At 42.7% G+C, this 19,304-nt stretch overlaps 1 protein-coding gene and 1 long non-coding RNA gene across 5 annotated transcripts in view; one reads left to right on the top strand and one right to left on the bottom strand.

Moving 5' to 3' along the window:
• LOC310707544 (MAX gene-associated protein-like) overlaps nucleotides 1–13,559 on the bottom strand; it is a 40,823-nt gene extending 27,264 nt beyond the window's left edge. The window contains exons 1-5 of one of the 4 annotated variants that reach the window (XM_083504679.1): nucleotides 13,479–13,559; nucleotides 9,752–10,866; nucleotides 4,191–5,142; nucleotides 3,220–3,361; nucleotides 14–106 (exon numbers count right to left, since the gene is read on the bottom strand). In XM_083504679.1, the coding sequence (XP_083360805.1) occupies nucleotides 14–106; nucleotides 3,220–3,361; nucleotides 4,191–5,142; nucleotides 9,752–10,803 (2,239 nt within the window). In that variant the 5' untranslated portion in view covers nucleotides 10,804–10,866; nucleotides 13,479–13,559. Of the gene's footprint in view, nucleotides 1–13; nucleotides 107–3,219; nucleotides 3,362–4,190; nucleotides 5,143–9,751; nucleotides 10,867–12,496 lie in introns of all 4 variants that reach the window. The other 3 variants (XM_083504678.1, XM_083504676.1, XM_083504677.1) reach the window with 3 other exon arrangements.
• Nucleotides 13,560–14,305: 746 nt separating this feature from the next.
• Nucleotides 14,306–17,440, top strand: LOC310710317. The gene is made up of 3 exons (XR_014527932.1): nucleotides 14,306–14,427; nucleotides 16,565–16,669; nucleotides 16,839–17,440. It is a non-coding gene; the product is annotated as an uncharacterized lncRNA (long non-coding RNA).
• Nucleotides 17,441–19,304: the final 1,864 nt, after the last annotated feature.

The raw sequence follows: 19,304 nt of genomic DNA, 5'->3' as shown, positions 1-19,304 counted from the left end.
TGCTTACACTTACCTTCCCGAAGACTAGGATGTATCACTTGCTTGTATTTATAAGACTTCAACTCTTCCAACAATTCTGTTTCCAGTTGTGGTATTCTCTGACTGTCTGTGAAATACATATTTAAATTGCTTAGATATCTTTACCATTTCTGATTCACTGGACTAGTCATTATTTACTTTCTACCCCAATCCCATAACACGCACAATACTCTTCCCCCAGCAACTCCTAAAAGAGAGAGAGGAACTGGATGAGGGCAACTGCACTGTCTCTCAACAGTACAGGGTCAATGCCAATTATTTCTCATCTCTCACCTCACATAGTGCTCAGTATTTTAAAGTATTGGAGAGAGAAAGAACCTCAGAGGCTGGACAACATGCTTAGCATTTCTATGAAACTTGCAAACCTCTTGCAGCAGAGACAGTGGACTTAGGGACACTGTTGAGTATTAATGTAAAAAATGCATTATAAAAATGTGACACCAGAGGGCTGTAGAGCAGTGATCTTTTGCCTATGGGAAATTGCATTGGGAGCTAATTTCTAGTGTGTGTGTGTTTTTTTTAAATAGCGTTTTCCAGATCAGTGTAGATTCAGCCAGGGACAAAATGCCAAAAAGAACTGGTCAGGGCTCATCCAGACTTCCTTTTGTGCCATGGAAAACCTGATTGCTATTTGCTCTAAATCAGCGGTAAAACGTGGTTTTCCCAGCGAAAGTGCTGGGACTAAAAGAGAGATGTTTGGAGACTTCCGGGTCAGCGCCATCGGTGAATGGCGGAGTTCCTCCGACCGGAGGAACTAGCTCCGTGAAAACTGGGTCTTCCCGCCGCGGTGAAGGCGGGGACCCGCTAGAAATCCCAGGCGGAGGAAGCCTGGGAACGTGGGGTTCGGCAGGGCACCAGAAGCGCCCCCCCTACTCACCGGGAACCCCTTTTTGGGGCGCCGGATTGAAGCGGCGTGAGCGGCGTGGTGCTGCGAACTGATTGCTACTTTCACGGAGTGAAGCCGCACAGCCATTGCCGGAGAGCGCTGACTTTTTCCTGTGGACAATTGGATTTAAAACAAGTACCCATGAGTAGAAACGGAAAATTGGATCAAGAAATATCTTAATTTGGCATCGAAGCAGGAAGGTTCAAAACAGGAAGTCCGCCTTCCGCTTTTTGTATATAGACTAAAGCAAAAACTTTGTAAGCTAAAGCCTGGAAAGCTGTCAAAAAAGTCTAAATTTCCTTCATTCAGAACTACTGAAACCCCCTTGGAAGCAGGAGAAAAGGGGGGGGGAGAATTTTGTTTAACCCCTGCAGGAGAGGGAGCGAGAAGGATGAGTTTCCACCATCTCTAACCTGGGAACGGGGTGTCAGAGACAGAAATTGTAGGTTCATTGACTGTGAATGGAACATTTTGACAGATAATTAAAGAAGAGAAACAAGCTGATTCCAATGTTGCCTTTTGCATCTTAAAGAAACAAAATATCCGGAAAATATCTGAAAAACGAAAGTAATTTTCCTTTGTTGGACTTGCCTTAAAAAAATAAAAATTAAAAAAATGGATACAAATAGAAATTGTCTCCTCTAGAGGGAGCTTGTTAAATTGTTGCAGCAGTATACTTGAGGACTCAACAGCTGTGAGATTAAGACCGTGGGAACAGTCTTTTCTGACCTTGCCTAAAGATGAGCTGGGAGGAAGATTGGGTGCTTGCCTTATGCAAGACAAGTGCCCTGTTGGAACAGATGCATGAGAAGATGGACTTGATGAATGAAAAAATGGATTTGACTGTTGTGGCTAGTAACTGTAGACAAACAGGGAACATTGATATAGAAATTATTCAGGGACCAACTCATGAATCAGTACTGACTGGGCAAGAACAGAAGATAATGGAGGAGGATGCAGTTGCACCTCAAATAATACAAATGGAGAGACCCAAGGCCCTACAGGAGCATAAGCCGCTGTCATTGAAGATTGAAGTTGGAATGGGCCAGGGGGAATCTGGTGTTGAGGAGGTTCCTAACTTTGGAGAGACCTTGAAATATGTTTTTAAATATTTTTTTGATTTTATCGAGGACTGTGGGGAGTGGGGAGTGGGACTTTGGGGAACGGGTGGGTTTGATGAAGGGAGATGGAGACAATTCTGGGTTGGAACCCACCCAGAGAACTACTCCTCAATGAGAAAGGAAAGGAATTAAGAAAGAGACCAACAAAAGACAAGGAAAAGGGCAAGTATAAACAAGAAGAAGAAGAAATGCAAAAGGGACATGGAAGAGACTTAAGGGCCTCGGACATAAGGCTTCCAGGTTGATGGACTAGATGGATTGGACAGTAAGGACTGACACGATCCGAGACCAGGAAGATGAGACCTTGGATGAAGATTGGAAGAAAATTTATAAAGGAAACTTTTTATTTAGGGAATTGGCTAAAAATTAATGAATATTAGGGAAAATGTTGGAATGAAACCATATGACTCTAGCAGAAATGATATCAGGAGTTATGTATATTTGAAAACTAAGATTTAAGCTTCAAGGTATTTTAGGGTAAGATAAGGTTAAATAAATTAAGGCAATTTGAATAACAGAATATGGGGAAAGATGGTAAGGATTTGCTGAGCTAATTATTAAGTTAAACTGTCAAGATAAATTTTTTAACAAAAATTGAGAAAGATGGAAAGAATTTGCTGAAATAATTAATTAAACTAGAATACAAAAAGGGAGGTGTGAGGAGGTCAATGAAACAAGCAAATGGAAGTTATAGATATGTAATTTGGGATCTATGTTGTTTTCTTTTTTCTTGTGTTTTCTATTTTTCTTTTTCTTTTTTGTTGTATTGTTGTTTCTTTTTTTCTTTCTATGTATTACAGTGTTGTTTTTAATTCTTTTTTCTTTATAACTTTGAAACTACTAATAAATATTATTTAAAAAAATAAATAAATAAAAGAGAGATGTTTGGACACAAAGCTTTAAAGTCCAAACCTGTGCCCAGAAATGTGGCAAATAAGGAAGTCAGGATGAGCCTTCAGCTCTGCTGCATTTGCTCGGCTTGGCAAACTTGAACATTAGACCACTTAGGGAGAAAGAGAAGTATCCATAGGGCCAAACTAGCTGAGAGTTAAATGATTCTCTGCATCTAACATGTAAGGTTTTTTGTTTTGTTTCTAAAGTAGACTGCACCAGCTGGGAAACTGCACACCTGATTTGGCCCTTAATAGGCCATTTTAATACTCCCATTATTACCTGGATTAATACATGCATCCAGTGAAGAAGTATGTATATTCTGCAATTCTTCTTTTTCACATGTAGTCAGAGAAGAAGTCTGAATATTCTGATTTTTTTCTTTTTCTTCCACTCTATCAACATTGTGGATATCCAGGGCTTCCTAAATGTAAAAAGAATAAAATATATGCATTGACAAAACACTATTCTAGGTTTATTCCAGAGACAATCAAAAGCTCCAGGTGGTGGGGAAATTGACGGTAGAGCAACTACTACATCCAGAGCCCTGCTGGCTACATGTGGTCAGGTCAGGAGCAGGGGACCCAATTCCCCACACTTGCCCCCTGCTTTTGTTTCTTTATTTTCCTTTTTCCAATGAATACAATTGTAAGGAAATTCACTATACTAGCACTAGGGCTGTTGTTTCAGGATTGGTTTTGGGTAATGTTGGTTGAATGGGGTGTCTTAGAATGTTGTAGATCTACATACCACCACCGCCCCCCAAATGTTCCCCAAACACCACATTTTGGTCCCCTACTAGCAGTCCATGGACGTTTCCATATGTGTACCAGATTGCCTCTGGCAAAATGTATGTCACCCCACATGTGGATCTATTCTTCCTCTCTTTCACCCTGAAGACCCCTCTAAACTTTCTATCTGCTCCAAAGGTTTGGGGGACCCTCTGAAGCAGATTTTTGGGGACTGTAGAGGTGACAAATATGAAGTCCTGCTGGGTGAAAACTCCACTCATATACCACCCCTTGATAAACAGTGTTGCATACCACCCCAAGCCTCGGAGTCCAAATCATTACATTTGGAGCTAATAATCAAGAGTTTTATAATATAGAAAGCCACAATGCAAAGCTTAAGCAAACTCCAAGATCCCATGGTTCAATGTCAATTAAGAAATACATCTGCAGATTTTTAACTTAATGGCTTTTATAATGTGACTTAGTACTTCTAACAACTTTAAATTTCAGAAATAGAATTACCTTGGATGCAAATGATACAAAGAGTACTCCGTCCACATCCTCAAGGTCAGGTTTAACATCCAAATGGATATTGCCAGGTCCGAAGGAGGCATAATTACTTGTTGTAATAGACTTTCTAGTATATTTAGGTGGTCTTCCAACTTCAGAAAACCTTATTTTCCGTGGTCTTCCTCTTTTCCGTGGGCCAGGCAACCTAACCTTTTGGTTACCAACAATACTCTTGTGGGAAATATGGTTCTTGAATGCATTTGTCTTCCCTCCTACTAAGTTAGCTAAAGAAGGGCCACGGTATGCAGTAGCCTTAGGACCACAGCTAGATACTTTCTTTGTTATGGTAAGACTGTTACAGGTTTCAGTATTTTTCCATCGCACATCTCTTGCCGTAGGTGATTTGTGTGGCACATTATTTTCAGATACCTGTTTTCTAGTTAGCATTTCCTCTGTTTCCAAAGATGTACAGGGGCTGGAGACACTGTTATTTTCAAAACAAGTAGGCATATAATCCAATGGATGACTCAAAGGTGATTCTGCACTCTTAGAAAGAGACAATATGGCCTGTGAAAGAGCAGAGACCTTTACTGTATTCTTGGTAACTGAACAGGGTGCTAGATAGACTACAGGCAACTTTCCACTATCCAGTTTCAACATCTTTGCTTTGGCAACACCCAGCTGGTTGGTCTGTGGTCGCTTACGGGATTCAGATTCCATTTCCTTCTTGCCTACTTCCCTGTGATTCTTTCGCCGCTTCTCCAGGATGGAGTCAACTCTATTTGAATATTCTTCTGCCATGTTACGTGCTTCTTCCTGCTTCACAGCTATTTCTTCCATACATACACTTGGCCCATAATCATAGTCATCTGCAGGTTCCTCTTTAACAACAACATTGATGCCTCCATTTGAGTTCAAAGGGGATGCCACATGAGAGTGACTCTGACAGGGACTTGCTATTGGACTAGACAAGAAAGGGGGGGAAACAATTGTGAAGTAGTAAAAACAGACAATAAAAAACCTGAACAAGCAATATATCGCCTTTTTTCTTTAAGACAAATTTATACCATACAAAAATTAATATCTACAATTCAGACTATCAACAAAACACTAGCACCAAGGTGAGCTCTAACAAACTTTGCCTAACAGATATATCTACATTTAGGTCACATCCTCATTTAAATGTTTTACTTTTCATTATTTATTTAAGGAAACTTTAACATACAATCTCTAAAGGTGGATAATCTTGAGAATACTCTAAGCACTAATTTGCACACATACACAAAATACGTCTCCTTTAAAAAACCCTGTTATTCACAATGAACCAACAAGCAACTGTCACCTCGCATTTGAGAGATTACTGGACCACATTAAATCACAATAGAGTAAGAACAGCTGACAGTCAGAAACACAGCTAAGCTACAGCAGACTGTAAGTTAACTATGTTAACAAATAACTAACAGTAACTCTTACAACTTTATGTACGCATTCAATTACAAATGAAGGTTTTCACTCCCCTCCAGACAACTAAACCTAGTTAGATGATCTAGGGCTTCATGTCCTGAGGATAGTGGGCCTCGTATGTTTCTTCATGCACTAATTTTCCAGTAATTAATTGTTATTGTTATAACAATACACTATACATATTGGGTCTTTGCTACAGAGCACTCAACAGAATGGCACAGTTAATTTTCAACTGTGTTTTCATCCAGACCTTCCTAAGTTTTGTTCCCCATGCGCTTTCTCTTCTCAACCCACATTCACTTTTGTAATGACTAGTTTTAAGCTTCTTTTAATCGTATTATGGAAGTAATTTTTTAATACCAACTTACTGAATAGGTGGCATGCAAATATGTTTTAACAGAATATCATTTCCAAATAGTCACTAACATCCTGCTTTCTGCCTCAGTATTCACAACTGGGATAGTGCAATTACTTTGAATTCAGTGCAACAGCATATTGCTTAAAACATAAGCTTTAGAAAACTCTTTTGTAGCTTTTACCAAATGCATAGGCTTCTTTCATTTATTTATTTTAATAATAATAATAGTTTTATTTCAGTGCTTAATTGTTTTTAACAAGGGCTTTTTCTATGTTTTTAGCATTTCTCATTTTTAAATTTATCTGCTTTCAATCCTGTTGGGGGGAAAAGGTTAATTATTATTATTTATTCAAAATATTTATTATTTTGAAAAGTCTACAGTAAATCTGCTTTTGTGCTGTTCTCAATTTAATAATCCATTCCAAATAAACCAAATTGTTATTTCCATACACTGCCCTTGAATTTTTATTTTTATTTTTATTTTATTTTTTGCCTCATATTATGTGTTCTGCTCCCAGCCCCAACCCATGCTTTGCCTGAGCTTACACTATGAATCATGGGGCCAATTCCCAAAGGAATAAGTGTTTCTGTAACCTAACCATTATCAACTGACCATGACCAAAGAAACCCTTCTTCACTGACCATGGCCAAAGAAAGAGAAGTTTAGGAGTGTATTCATCAAAGTGAAACTAGAAAAATAGACCGCACTAGAGACAAAGAAGATACAAGACTGTGGTACTGGCCCCAGGTAACTGGCTATAGAATAAACATCAGAGTCCTGCGGTGTTGATGGCACCAGGGGGGAGTTCTATCACTACTGCTAATTTTAAAGTTGAAGAGGGAAATTCAGAATAAAGGCAATTAATTGGTACAGCATGTTTCCTTCAGCAGGTCATTCAATATAGGTTTTAATGAGTTAGCCCAAACCCAACACAGTCTTTTCATGGGCCATGCTGTTTTCTTCCTTGGCTCAAATGCATGTAAGAGCCACTTTACTTTTTGTCCTTTGCAGCAGCAAATCAACAATACCGTAGAAGGGCTGTAAGACAGCTCAAGGTTATCTGTTACGCACTTGCCATGTACTGAGTGCAACAATCACACTTGGTACCCGGGGCCACTCCCAGTTCTACAGTCCTGAATTATTTCTCCTTAGTGATTAAATGTTTGGAAATGTTTCTACAATGCTGCTGCTGAATATAGGGAATAGGCAGAATTTGGCTCCCACCAGCTAAACCTGCCTGAGCTACTTGAATGTTTAGCAAGAGATTGCACACCCACATGTCTTCCAACTGCTTTGGCTCAGAAGATGTTGATCAATCTGAGTACTTTTATAGCATACCCTTCATCAAATGTTCCCAGAGCAAGGCACATACAACACACTAAAAACAATTCAATTTAAAAATTAAAAAGAGAAAGGGAAAAAATAGCACATCCTTAAAATGAGAAAACCCCATGGGGAAACACACAAAGGCATCTTTACTTAACATACCACACTAATACTGAATATTGAGCAAAAGCCCAGACAAGAAGATCCTTACCTGGCACAAACATGACAAAAATGTCCACATACTCATCCTGTGTCCCCATATAATCTAACTCTCCCAGAGCAGGACAACAAGAAGGGCTTCCTGCCTTGATCTAAAGAAATGATGACAAGCTGACATAGGATGAGGCATTCATTCATATATTTGGGTCCCAAGTTATTTAAGGTTTCATAGTCAACACCAGTACCTTGACTATTGGCACCCAAGGCAGACCTTTTAGACTCAGTGTTGCATTATTTCAGTTCTGAACATTCTGGCAGCTGCAATCTTCAATGGTTGCAGCTTCCAGACCATCTTCAAGGACAACTCCAAATAAAGCATATTAAAATGATCCAAACAGGAAGTTACCAGAGAACGGGTAACTGTGGCTTTTTCTCCAGTAACTGGGAAAAGGCACTCGGCACCACTGAACTCACTTTAGCCTCCAGTGACATTGCTGGATTAAGAAATACGCCTGGAGTAGACTACGCATCTGTTCTTTCTAGGAGAGTCTGACCTCCTCAAGAATAGGCTGTCTATTCAATTCCTGAACCCCATTCACCCACAAGGCTCAGCTCTCTTTATCCAGCTCATTACTAATGTAAGGAACCATTCCAACATTACACAGCCTCAATTGATTCTGATGATGAGAAATAAAGCTGGGTATCTTGTTGACACTTTGCTCCCAATCCCCTGGTGACCTTCCACAGCACAACTGCCATGTCGCCAAGTAGAAGTTCCTGCTACTTTCTGAAATCAGCTCTGCAGGTGGGACTGCAATTTCCCTGCCTCCAGCTTCTAAACCACAGAGCTGGTCCAACAAGATACTATGGCTAGTGCTAGCAAAAGCTACTGAGAGGTCTCGCAAAAAAGGTCACAAAGGACATTTTGGTGCCAAAACTAGACTTCAATCCAGACCGAAATAGGTGCCGTCACCTTTCTAAATCACCTTACCCCCAAATTATAGATTTTTGGGTGACTAGGAAGTAGTTATCACAAACTGCTAGATCTAAGGAGTTTCTTAAAGAATGCCTGCACCACTGCCTTTCAAGACAGTGGGCACTGCCCTCTACCTGTAAAGAGGAATTTATCACCTCCTTGATCCACCCAGTCAATCCCCTCTGGCTATTAAAAGTCAAAGGGCAAGGGTAAAAAAGACGGGTATCATTAGCTGAAACTGATTCCCAACAACCTGACTAGATTAATGATGAAAGTTAATGCTCCAGAATCTATTTTCACTGGATTTGCAATAATGCCAGCATCAAATTCAGCACAAATATAAGTGACTTCACCATCAAAGTGCCTCACAAAGGCTCCAATAACATCACCTGTGGGCAAGATTTCAACAGCTCTTTAAACTCAAAACAGCTTTGTTGGATGGCTACTTGAAGGCATGGTAAATGCCTTGGGAAAGTGGCAAAATACAGCAAGCTTCACTTTTGCAAGCTTCACTTTTGCTGTTTGTTACATGATACCTTGTTATGATGATGGCACGTTGAACTTTTACAGCACAACTGTAAGCATGCTTTCTCAGAATTAAGGCCCATGGTGTTCCAAGATTTACTCCTAAGTAAGCAAAAGAATGCAGCCTTTGATTGGCTAAAAAATATCCCAGCCTTATATTCTACCCATTTAGAAAGACTGTTACTCAACAAGCTCAGGGGCAGAGGGCAAAACATTGGACACTGCCAGGTCAATACTTCCTAAAATAAAAGCAAGAAGGTTGTTTAAGTCAAGTAATATCCAGGAATATCTACAAAAAACTTCAATGTGTTTGCTTATGCACAGTTCTTCCTCCAGAGAGTGCAATGGCATATATATATTTTTCAGATCTGCTTTGGGTGCTTGAAGGGATTTCTCCATAAAATAACCTCAATATAAGGTCAATATAAATACATTGTTTAACTGATGAGTGTACAGGAAAATATTCATATGGATCACACACTTGAACATTTCCAAAATATAAGGGAACTCCTCCTACCACATGTAGGAATAAGTGCATAAGCAGTACAGGGGAACAAATTAAAAAATGTTCATTGTGGCTTAATATTGCCTACTGCTGCAGAATGCTGCTTATTCTGCAAAACTTGATTTGCCTTCCTTTTCTAACTATAGGCAGATATCTATAAAAATATTTTTATCAAAAGTATAATTTGTACCCAGCATGGTTAGGAGCAGATTATTTATCCAAATATTGATCACATTTTAAAAAGAAACTTTGAGCCTACCTTTCAGGTGCTTCTTGTTTTAATATTGGACTATCACACGTATCTGTTTCCATAAAACCCAGAAAGTCATGATATGGACTGATAGATTCTCTATCCAAATCTGTGTTACACATTGCACTAAGTGATGTCTCTAAATCCCTCTGCTCTGGATCAAAAATTTCACTTTCAGTGAGGTGTCTGTGATGACTTGGAGAACTATTAACGCTACCTCCTTCCTGGTCTGAGCTACCATTTTGCTTCACATCACGCTGAAATCTACTGCTCAGGCCATCATCCCTGAACCCTTTAGCAAACGGGTTGTAGTCTATTTTCAGTTGTGTAATTTGTATGTTTTGATAGGCAGTCACAGCAAAGAACTCTGTCTGTGGGAAAATGAAGGTATGGACATCAGGACCATTTAGCTGAATAACCTCTGTGGCTTTGTCAGCAGGCACCAAGTGTAGCCGAGGTAGATAGCGGTGCATAGAGTGCAGAATGATATGCCCTTCCTGGTCCAAGGTATTGTTAGTAAGTTTGAGTTTGTAGAAAGAGACTGGTTGGTGCATCCAGTAACGGCCAGTAGAAGGTGATTCGGGGTGAATGAATACTCTTCCCAGCACATGGGGTTCTGCTTTCCCACTGGGCTCCCAACTATGGCCATTCCATTTATAGCGTAAGTTGTCAACAGGAGAAATATCCACAACCAAGATATACTTCAGCTTGGAGTCTAAGCCTGTTATCCAGTATCGACAGTATGGAAACATCCGCCTTCCCTGCTTAGTCAAAATCATTTCTGTGCCGCGATAGTAGAACTCATTCCACATATTGTTGTTGTCCAAGGTAACAGTAATGCTTCCTGAGGTGCAATCTGCTGGAAGGCAGGTCTTCACTTTCGATTTTACAGGTGTTGCTATACTGCTATCAAGGCCATTGTCCTCTTGATTTGAAACTAAGTCTCCTTGGTCAGCTTTTCCAGTGATCTGCGGCTGTTTCACGAGAACATAAAGAGCAGGTGCTGCATTGGGTGGTGTTCCACCATCCTGGTTCCCCAACACAACTGGCCGATTCTCCATTATGGACTGAAATTTCTCCAAAGATTTCACAATACAGGCAAATTATTCTTCATGTTCTTCATTCTGGAGGGGGAGGTCAATGAAATATGTAACATCCATGTAATGTGAGCAAGACATTATACATGATAAATGATCCCCTCAGAAGTTATCACAGTGACAGTCATTACACGTAAAACAATACATTGCTACTGTCAGCTTCCACAATGATTTCCACAAAATTTCGCCACTTGGAAAATGTACATTCATGGCAGAGGTAAAATTTTTAACTGAGATTTTCATTTCAAATTATGGGGCAATTAATTCAAAGGTCAACAAACAACACAATAACAAAAAATATTTAGAAGTAACCACAGAAGCAAAAATAGTGGCTGATGTCTAACTGTGGTGTCCTACTTGTGCAACAGACTTTTGCTTGTACAAACTGGGCTTTCCCTTCTTTTCCTACCCAACCCCCAGCACAGCAAAAATTACACCAGGGATGCTCCAAAGCAGCAGAAGAAAAGCATGAGTTCTTTGAGGAAAGATGGGATAACATAACAGGGTTGTGCTGCTACCTAAACATTAGCAGCAATTGCATCTGAAAATGTGTGTATAACCTAGCCAACCATTTCACCTGAATTGTACCACAAAATATGATTTTTACTCTGGCACTGTAGAACTTTAGAGCAGCATTACTATTAAATCACATAACTGGTATTCTAAATGCATGAAATTAACCTTAAGGAACAAGTTACTGATCACAACCTTAAATTTGTTTTAAAGATTAAGGCATAAAGAACAATGTAACATACATTCTAAGGAATTATTCTGAGTTAGCTTGGAAAGTATCAATGATCTACTTTGTACAAGAAATGTAATAGTGTAGCAATTTTCCATTTGTTAGTACATCAACACTAATATAAAACAAAATATTTACTCTAGAACAAATCCATTCAACTCAACCGATTGTATTCCAGAGAAAGATGGCTCTGGGCTGTATTTACTGCCACTATCAGAGCTCTGTCACACACAACTGCAGAATCCACCAACCCTAAAGTACTTGCTATATTGTTTCCAACCTGGAAAACTGGTGTTCAAATCCCTACTCAACCATGAAGCTCACTGGGTGACCTTGGGCCAGTCACTACGTCTCAGTCTAACCCGCCTCATAGGGTTGTTGTGAGAGTAACATGGAGGTGAAATAATGTACACCACCTTGAGTGCCTTAAAAGAAAGGTGGGATAAAAATGTTGTATTAATAAATTATAAAATGCTGGGGTGGGGGACTGTACATTAGATCTATACAAAAATGTATTGACTTTATCTATTTTATAAACATTTGTAAAATTAGCTTAAAATACAGCATGTCAAGCGCTGTACACACACAACACATAACCAACCACTGTGATGGAGTTTGCAAACACAGTCACAAGTCTTAAACAACGTTGCTAAAGTTTATTCATATTTTTACTTCCTACACTGGGGTTGTCGGGGATTAATACTGGCTTGCCGATAAATCATAACAACAACATCCACACTTTGAATCTTTCCTCTCCTCCATTAAGCAATAATGAATGGCGGGGAGTGGGGAGAACAGGAGAATGTTTTGCCTTTCAGAAATGACGTATGAGCCAGAATATAACTTCCATGTCAACATTTCACACCTGTCAAAATGAACCTAAACGCGACTGGCCTGGAAGTAAGCGTTACTTACTTCCTAGTAAAGGGCTGCGGCGTTACAGAGGTTTGCACAGGACTCGCCAACATCTTCAAGTCTGTGCGAAAGCGCAATCGAGGTCCTTGCCCGTGTTTGTTGACATTTCAACCTGAAAGCTCCCGGGCAGTCACGTGCTCCCGTAGGAAGCGACCCGCAGGGATCCCGTCAGGATCGCCCTCCGAGGCGAAGCCCCGTCTCCGCTTCCCTACTCTGCCCTAAGCGCAGCTTCGCAAGCCGCCAGCCGAAGGAACATATGCTACCAACATGGACGGCGAAACCGCCATAACGCTGCCGAGTGCGAGGGGCGGGGGAGGAAAGAGAAAGAGAGGGAAAACGGCGGCGGCGGCAGCGAGCGGAGCGAAAGTCAAAAAGGCCCCGAAGCTTCTCAAACTGGGCGGCCTACTCGGGAGCTCGGCATGAACGTGCCCGACCCGAAGAGCAAGGGGCGCAGCGCCCCACCGGCCCCCAGCGAGCCGAAGCCTCCTATCCCGAAGCCGCCCGGGATCCGCCTCGCCCTCGCCTTCTGCCTCGGCGCAGCCGCTTACCCGGGAACAGCGCAGCCGCAGCGCAGCTTCACACGGCACGCGGAGGCGCCTCGAACTCCCAGCCCCCGCGTGGCGCCGAGGAGCCTCCCTGACACGCGAGGAGCCGCGCGCGCGCGCCGCCTCAGAGTTCCCGCCCCTCCTCCTCCTCCGAGGCTTCGATCCCGCCCGCTCACTCGCTCATGGCCTCCCGCGAAGGGGTGTCGATTTTCTCAGCTGGCAGGTGGTGTGCGGGACACGCGGAAAACTGCGCTGGAGTCACTTCTGGGGCACGCGCGCGAGAGAGCGCGCGGGTAAATAAGAGCGAGGCGTTCCCCTTCCCCGCCAGTTACCGTGAGATTGTGAGCAGGGCGGGTAGAAACCCCTCACCCCTCCTCCTCCTTCTATGTTCACAGTCAAAAATCGTGTTACCCGACGGACAGAACGTGCGCACGCACCCATGTGACGTCGCCGGCGCGCCTCGAGCGGCGCACGCGCCGTGCGGGCCCGCGCACCTCCTCCTCCTACTCGCCTGCAGGCTGTCACGTGCCCGCGGCTCGCCCCTGCCCCCTCCCTCCCGTCCTGTTCCCTTTCGCGCTTGCCCGGTGAAGCTGCGCCTGAGGTAGCTCGCGGCTACGTGAATGAACTTCCGCGCCTTTTTCCCCACTCCTCCCCCTCAACTGTCGTCCCAAAAACGCACACGCTCCCTGACGAGCGGAGGTCGGTTGTTTAACGCTGCTCGTGTTTCCGAGGCCCTCCCTGGAGCCCTGCCCCCCCCACCCCGGACGTTCACTCGAGGCTCTTGGGAGCACAGCGTACCCGGCCCGCCGCTGCTCACGACGCAGAGCTCGGCCCTTCCTGCCCTCCGCTCCAGCAGAGGGTTGGCACTATGGCGGGCGCCCTCGGGCCTTGTGCCAGCCTCTCACGGGTCGCCGTGGGAAGGCGCGCGTGTCGGGCTCCCTCGGAAGAATCTGAGGAGAGACGCCGAGCTGAGGCCGAACCGCCCCGTATTTCTGGCTGCGCGCTTCCTGCTCCTCACGCTAAGGCAGGGCTGTTCTTTGTTCGTGGCGCGTGAAAGCCACGCGAGGATTTCCCTTGCCCGCCCGCCAAGGCGCTCGTGCTCTGAATGAAGGGCGCCTCGTCGTGCCCACGCAAGTCCTGCATCTCTGAAGGATCTCCTCGAACCGGTTCAGATGCTGCCTTCCGTCCTTCCTTCCTTTTTATTTATTTATTCCGTTTCTTACCCGCCCTTCACGATAACGCCTCAGGGCGGGTTGCAGCACCCACGAGCTCTTTTGTCCATAATGTTCTAGTTCTTCGATACCCAGAAGCGAAAACCTCTTTGCAATCCTTCATCTGCTTCGGCTCAGAGCATAAAGGGCACCCAAATATTAGCCAGGAAACAATGTATGTTAAAGAGAACAGGCATTACATGTTCCTTGCACTATTTAGTTATTTAAAATAAATCTTCCCTAGTTTTTTTAATGGTGTGATGATTTTATTATTGCTTGCTTTTTTGTTTTACTGTCATCAGTTGCCTGGGGTGTATTAACATGAAAAGGCAAATTTAATCATGCTGTAAATAAAAATACAGATACCAAATACTAACCCGGTTGCTTCATTCTAGGCCAATTTAATTTTCTAAGCTGCCATCAAGAGCAGCCCCAAATAGAGCACAGTGCAGTAGTCAATATTTTAGACCTCTTTCCAGGAACCTGGTATATGAGCTAAAATTGATAGAATGTGCTCCTGACTAGCCTTAGCATGGCCATCTAGGAGAGGGCCTTAATTTGGGGAGGTGTGACCCCCACCCAATGTAGGGCAACCAAAATGATCAAGGGACTAGGAACCAAGCCTTATAAGGAAGAGTTGAAGGAGCTGGATATGTTAAGCCTGGAGAAGAGGATACTGAGAGGAGATAGCCATCTTCATCTCAAAGGCTGTCACATGGAAGAGGAAACAAACTGGTTTTCTCCTGCTTTGTAGGGTAGGACTTAAACCAATGGCTTCAAGTTATAAGAAAGGAAATTCCAATTAAACATCAGGAAGATGACAGTAAGAGCTGTTTGACAGTGAAACAGTCGCCCTTGGGAGGTGTGGACTATCCTTCCTTGGAGGTTTTTTGCAGAAGGTTGGATAACCATCTGTCATGGGTGCTTTCTATAGCTGAGATTCCTGCACTGCAGCGGGGTGGACTAGATGACTCTCAGGGTTCCTCCCAACCCTACAATTCTGTGATTCTAAGTGTCATAGCTAAGGGGTCATGGGTATGAAGAATGTGTAGTCAGATCCAGGCAACGGTCCTAGAAGATCTGCAGAAGAGTGTTTGGCTCCCCAGTGACACTAGACCCCCTTTTCAGATTGCTTCAGAGTATCTGGTGTATCCCCACTTGAGTCTTCAGAATTGCAAAAAGAACAAAACAGAAACCTCTGCACAAGCGAACCACTTTTTTTTTTAATGTGGTTTGCTTGTGCAGTTCTCTGGGTTTGTGCAAATCTCAGGGATCTATCTTTTAGGATTGCTCAGGAAAATGTTACGAACATGGATGGAAATACAGTGGTACCTCGGGTTACATACGCTTCAGGTTACAGACTTCGCTAACCCAGAAATAGTGCTTCAGGTTAAGAACTTTGCTTCAGGATGAGAACAGAAATCGCTCCAGCGGCGCGGCAGCAGGAGGAGGCCCAATTAGCTAAAGTGGTGCTTCAGGTAAAGAACAGTTTCAGGTTAAGTACGGACCTCCAGAACGAATTAAGTACTTAACCCAAGGTACCACTGTAAACTGAAAACACTGAGGAAGTACTGGGTGGGGAAAGAGGAATAACCAAAAGTACAATTGATTCACCCACCCCAAAATACTAAAATAAATCATCTGTGTCCTCAAGTGGGGTGACCTGGAGCCCAATTTATTGAATTATCCTTGTATTGGCTAAACTTGGAATTCACAGGAAGCATCAGGATGGATTATTGTTGCTTGAGGGTGGCATGTGGATTATGCAAATTAAATGGGAATGCAAATCCTCCTAATTGAGCTACCACCCAAGGCATCTTCCCCTGAGGATGGAGTTGGATGCCTAGGTCATGACAAACTGTCTTGAAAAAGTGTCCAGGACATGCTGCCTGCTGGTGTGCACCACTAGTGTAAATCCTGGATCAAGTCAGGATTTTTGGCTTAAGTCAGTGAATAGGAGAGGCAGTACCAACTAAGAGACCTAAACAGATAGGTAGCCGTGTTGGTCTGCCATAGTCAAAATAAAAAAAATTCCTTCCAGTAGCACCTTAAAGACCAACTGAGTTAGTTCTTGGTATGAGCTTTCGTGTGCATGCACACTTCTTCAGATATCTGAAGAAGTGTGCATGCACACGAAAGCTCATACCAAGAACTAACTTAGTTGGTCTTTAAGGTGCTACTGGAAGGAATTTTTTTATTAAGAGACCTAAAAACACTTTTGAAGGTTTCTTGTCTCAGCAGTTGCAGATGTGACAATGTGTTCTCTTTAAAAATAGTATTCCCCTACATCAGTGTTTTTCTCATCTATGCAGGGAGTTCAGTGTCTGTGACTTTGTCTGAGAGGCTGCCCAACTGCAAGAGTACACCACACTGGGGCATGACTGGACGATGGCCAGATGTCAATCTTCACCTTACAGGTTGTATGGCTCAAGCTGTGTGTAGTCAGAATAAAACCATTTTGAATACTTTATGCACATCCAAATTAAACGTATAGAATGTAACAGTGGTTTTTAAACTCTGCCACACATTTCTTATCCTAGATCATGTACTTGTTTACAGTGTGTGTTAATATGAATCTTCCCTTAGGTGGCTTACACTTCACCTTGTCCTATCCTCAGGATTTAAAACATATCACATTGCTCTCCTTAAACTAATCTAGCTGTATCAATATTTTTTTTAAAAAAAATAATTCAGTGCTTAGATTCATCCAAACATCAACAGTGTGTAACTTTTAGTCAAGATGTTTACTTTCTCTTCTCACCTTTGTGATTTCTAAAACTCATGAAATTCCATGGCTGTACCCTTTTTAAGCTCTATTAGAGTTCTAAATCAAGACTTTAAGAGTATTTCAGCCTTTTTAAGTGACTCTCAAATGTACACAATATCTCTTTCAATAACTATGCAGTTTCCCCTCATTTTATTCAATTGTAAACACCTTTGACATATTAAAGTAACTTTAAGTTAGCCATATTCACAATTACAGCACTGTCTACCCCCAGAACTTTAAAAGTTGCTTTCAGTACTTTTAAAATTGAATTAGCAATGTAGTTCCACTGCTGTACAAGTAGAGTTCCTTTTTTTAAATAAAGGACTGGTTAGTCCAAAATGTTCGTAGGTGCCTGACAATTTTTTTAAAAAGATCTGAACACCTGACTCATTCACAGAGAGCCTGCAACTGTACCCATCTAAGTTAGTACAGTGGTGCCCCGCAAGACGAATGCCTTGCAAGACGGAAAACTCGCTAGACGGAAGAGTTTTACGTTTTGGAGGTGCTTCGCAAAACGAATCTCCTATGGGCTTGCTTCGCAAGACGAAAATGTCTTGCGAGTTCCTGCGGTTTTTCCCCCTCCCCCCCTTTTTCTAAGCCGCTAAGCCACTTATCAGCTGATCCGATAAGCAGATAAGCTGCTAAAAGCCGCTAATAGCGCTAATCCGTCAATGGGCTTGCTTCGCAAGACGAAAAAACCGCTAGACGAAGAGAATCACAGAACGGATTCTTTTCATCTTGCGAGGCACCACTGTACACTGCATCAATAGTAGTTGATAAAATATTACTATTTTACTAAAATACATACATTTCGCTTCTAGGACTCTCTTTACTGTATGTCCCATGGTCACTAATGCTAATGTATACCATGTATGCAAACTCCTCCCCTACAGTATCTAGACAATGTGATGCCTGCAACTTTTGCACTAGGCAGGCAACATGCCTATCACCAATCCCTTATGAAGTCTCACACCTCTCAAAGGCATATGTGGTTATTCAATCATCAGGAATCTAAACAGAATGTTTAACAGTAAAGACAACAGAACAAGACCCAAGCTATATGTTATGCTAAGTAGTATGAAGTTCTGCTCTGCCTGAATGGAATGTTCTTCGCAAGGTGTCCTTACACTTGGACTGGCAGCTGAGGCTTGAGGCAGTGGCTTCCCCGACATGCTCATGGGAAGGGAAAACCGTAACACTCATCCTCAGCTGAGGGAAGGCACTGGCAGAGTTCTTGCTCCTTTTGCTTGTATTTCTAACAGATAATGGAAGGAATAAGAATCTCAGCTCATCACAGCCACCTTCCCATGAACAATAAACTGCTTAGAATAAGGTAAGCTTGAAATGGCTCCTGTAGAGCAGGAATGACAAGGGGGAAGGGAGTTTCTCTGGTCATTCCTGCTAGTGAAGATAGCTAGTGGAAGGGGCCCTTTGTGCAATGAGGCACCTATGGGCACAATGGTCTTTCCCATGGTGCTTCTGTGCCCCCCAACTCACAGCCCCTTAATCATGAGATGGCGAGGGTAATTATCTTTCTCCAGTCCAAAGTACAAAGAGCTGAAGGAGGGCTGACAAGTGATGCTCTTCCCAGCTCTGAGCTTTGCAAGGCTCAAATTCTACTAGGTCCATCTTTTACCCAAGGCTCAAATTCTACTAGGTCCATCTTTTTATCCAAAAAGTGAAGTATGTGATATGCACATGGTTTCTCTGTCTCAAGTGTGTGCGCTCCTACAGCACTTGCTAAAATGGCGATGGGCCTAAAAACATGGGTGCCCCCCCACCTAAGTGTTTGATGCAAGCAGAACTGAGCTATTTACATAATAAGGTAAAGGCAAATGACCCCTGGACAGTTAAGTCCAGTCAAAGGTGACTATGGGGTGCAGTGCCCATCTCGCTTCAGGCCAAGGGAGCTGCCGTTTGTCCACAGACCGCTTTCCAGGTAATGTGACCAGCATGACTAAACTGCTTCTGGCACAACAGAACACTGTGACGGAAGCTAGAGCACGCAGAAACGCCGTTTACCTTCCCACCACAGTGGTACCCATTTATCTACTTGCACTGGTATGCTTTCGAACTGCTAGGTTGGCAGAAGCTGAGACAGAGCAACAGGAGCTCACCCCGTCGTGCAGATTCGAACTGCTGACCTTCTGACATAATACATATCTTACCTTCAACGTTTTATATAGCTATATTCAAAATTAAGCAGAGTAGTTGAGAGAAGAAAATTTGCTAGATAAGACAAAAGCTGCCCTAAATGTGTAGTGTGATGGATGTGACTCTGAGGG

This window comes from Podarcis liolepis (assembly GCF_965112155.1).
Source record: "Podarcis liolepis genome assembly, chromosome: 1".
NCBI classification, from domain to species: Eukaryota; Metazoa; Chordata; class Lepidosauria; order Squamata; family Lacertidae; genus Podarcis; species Podarcis liolepis.
The sequence above is the reverse complement of the archived record's forward strand: the minus strand, read 5'-3'. Positions and strand labels throughout refer to the sequence as shown.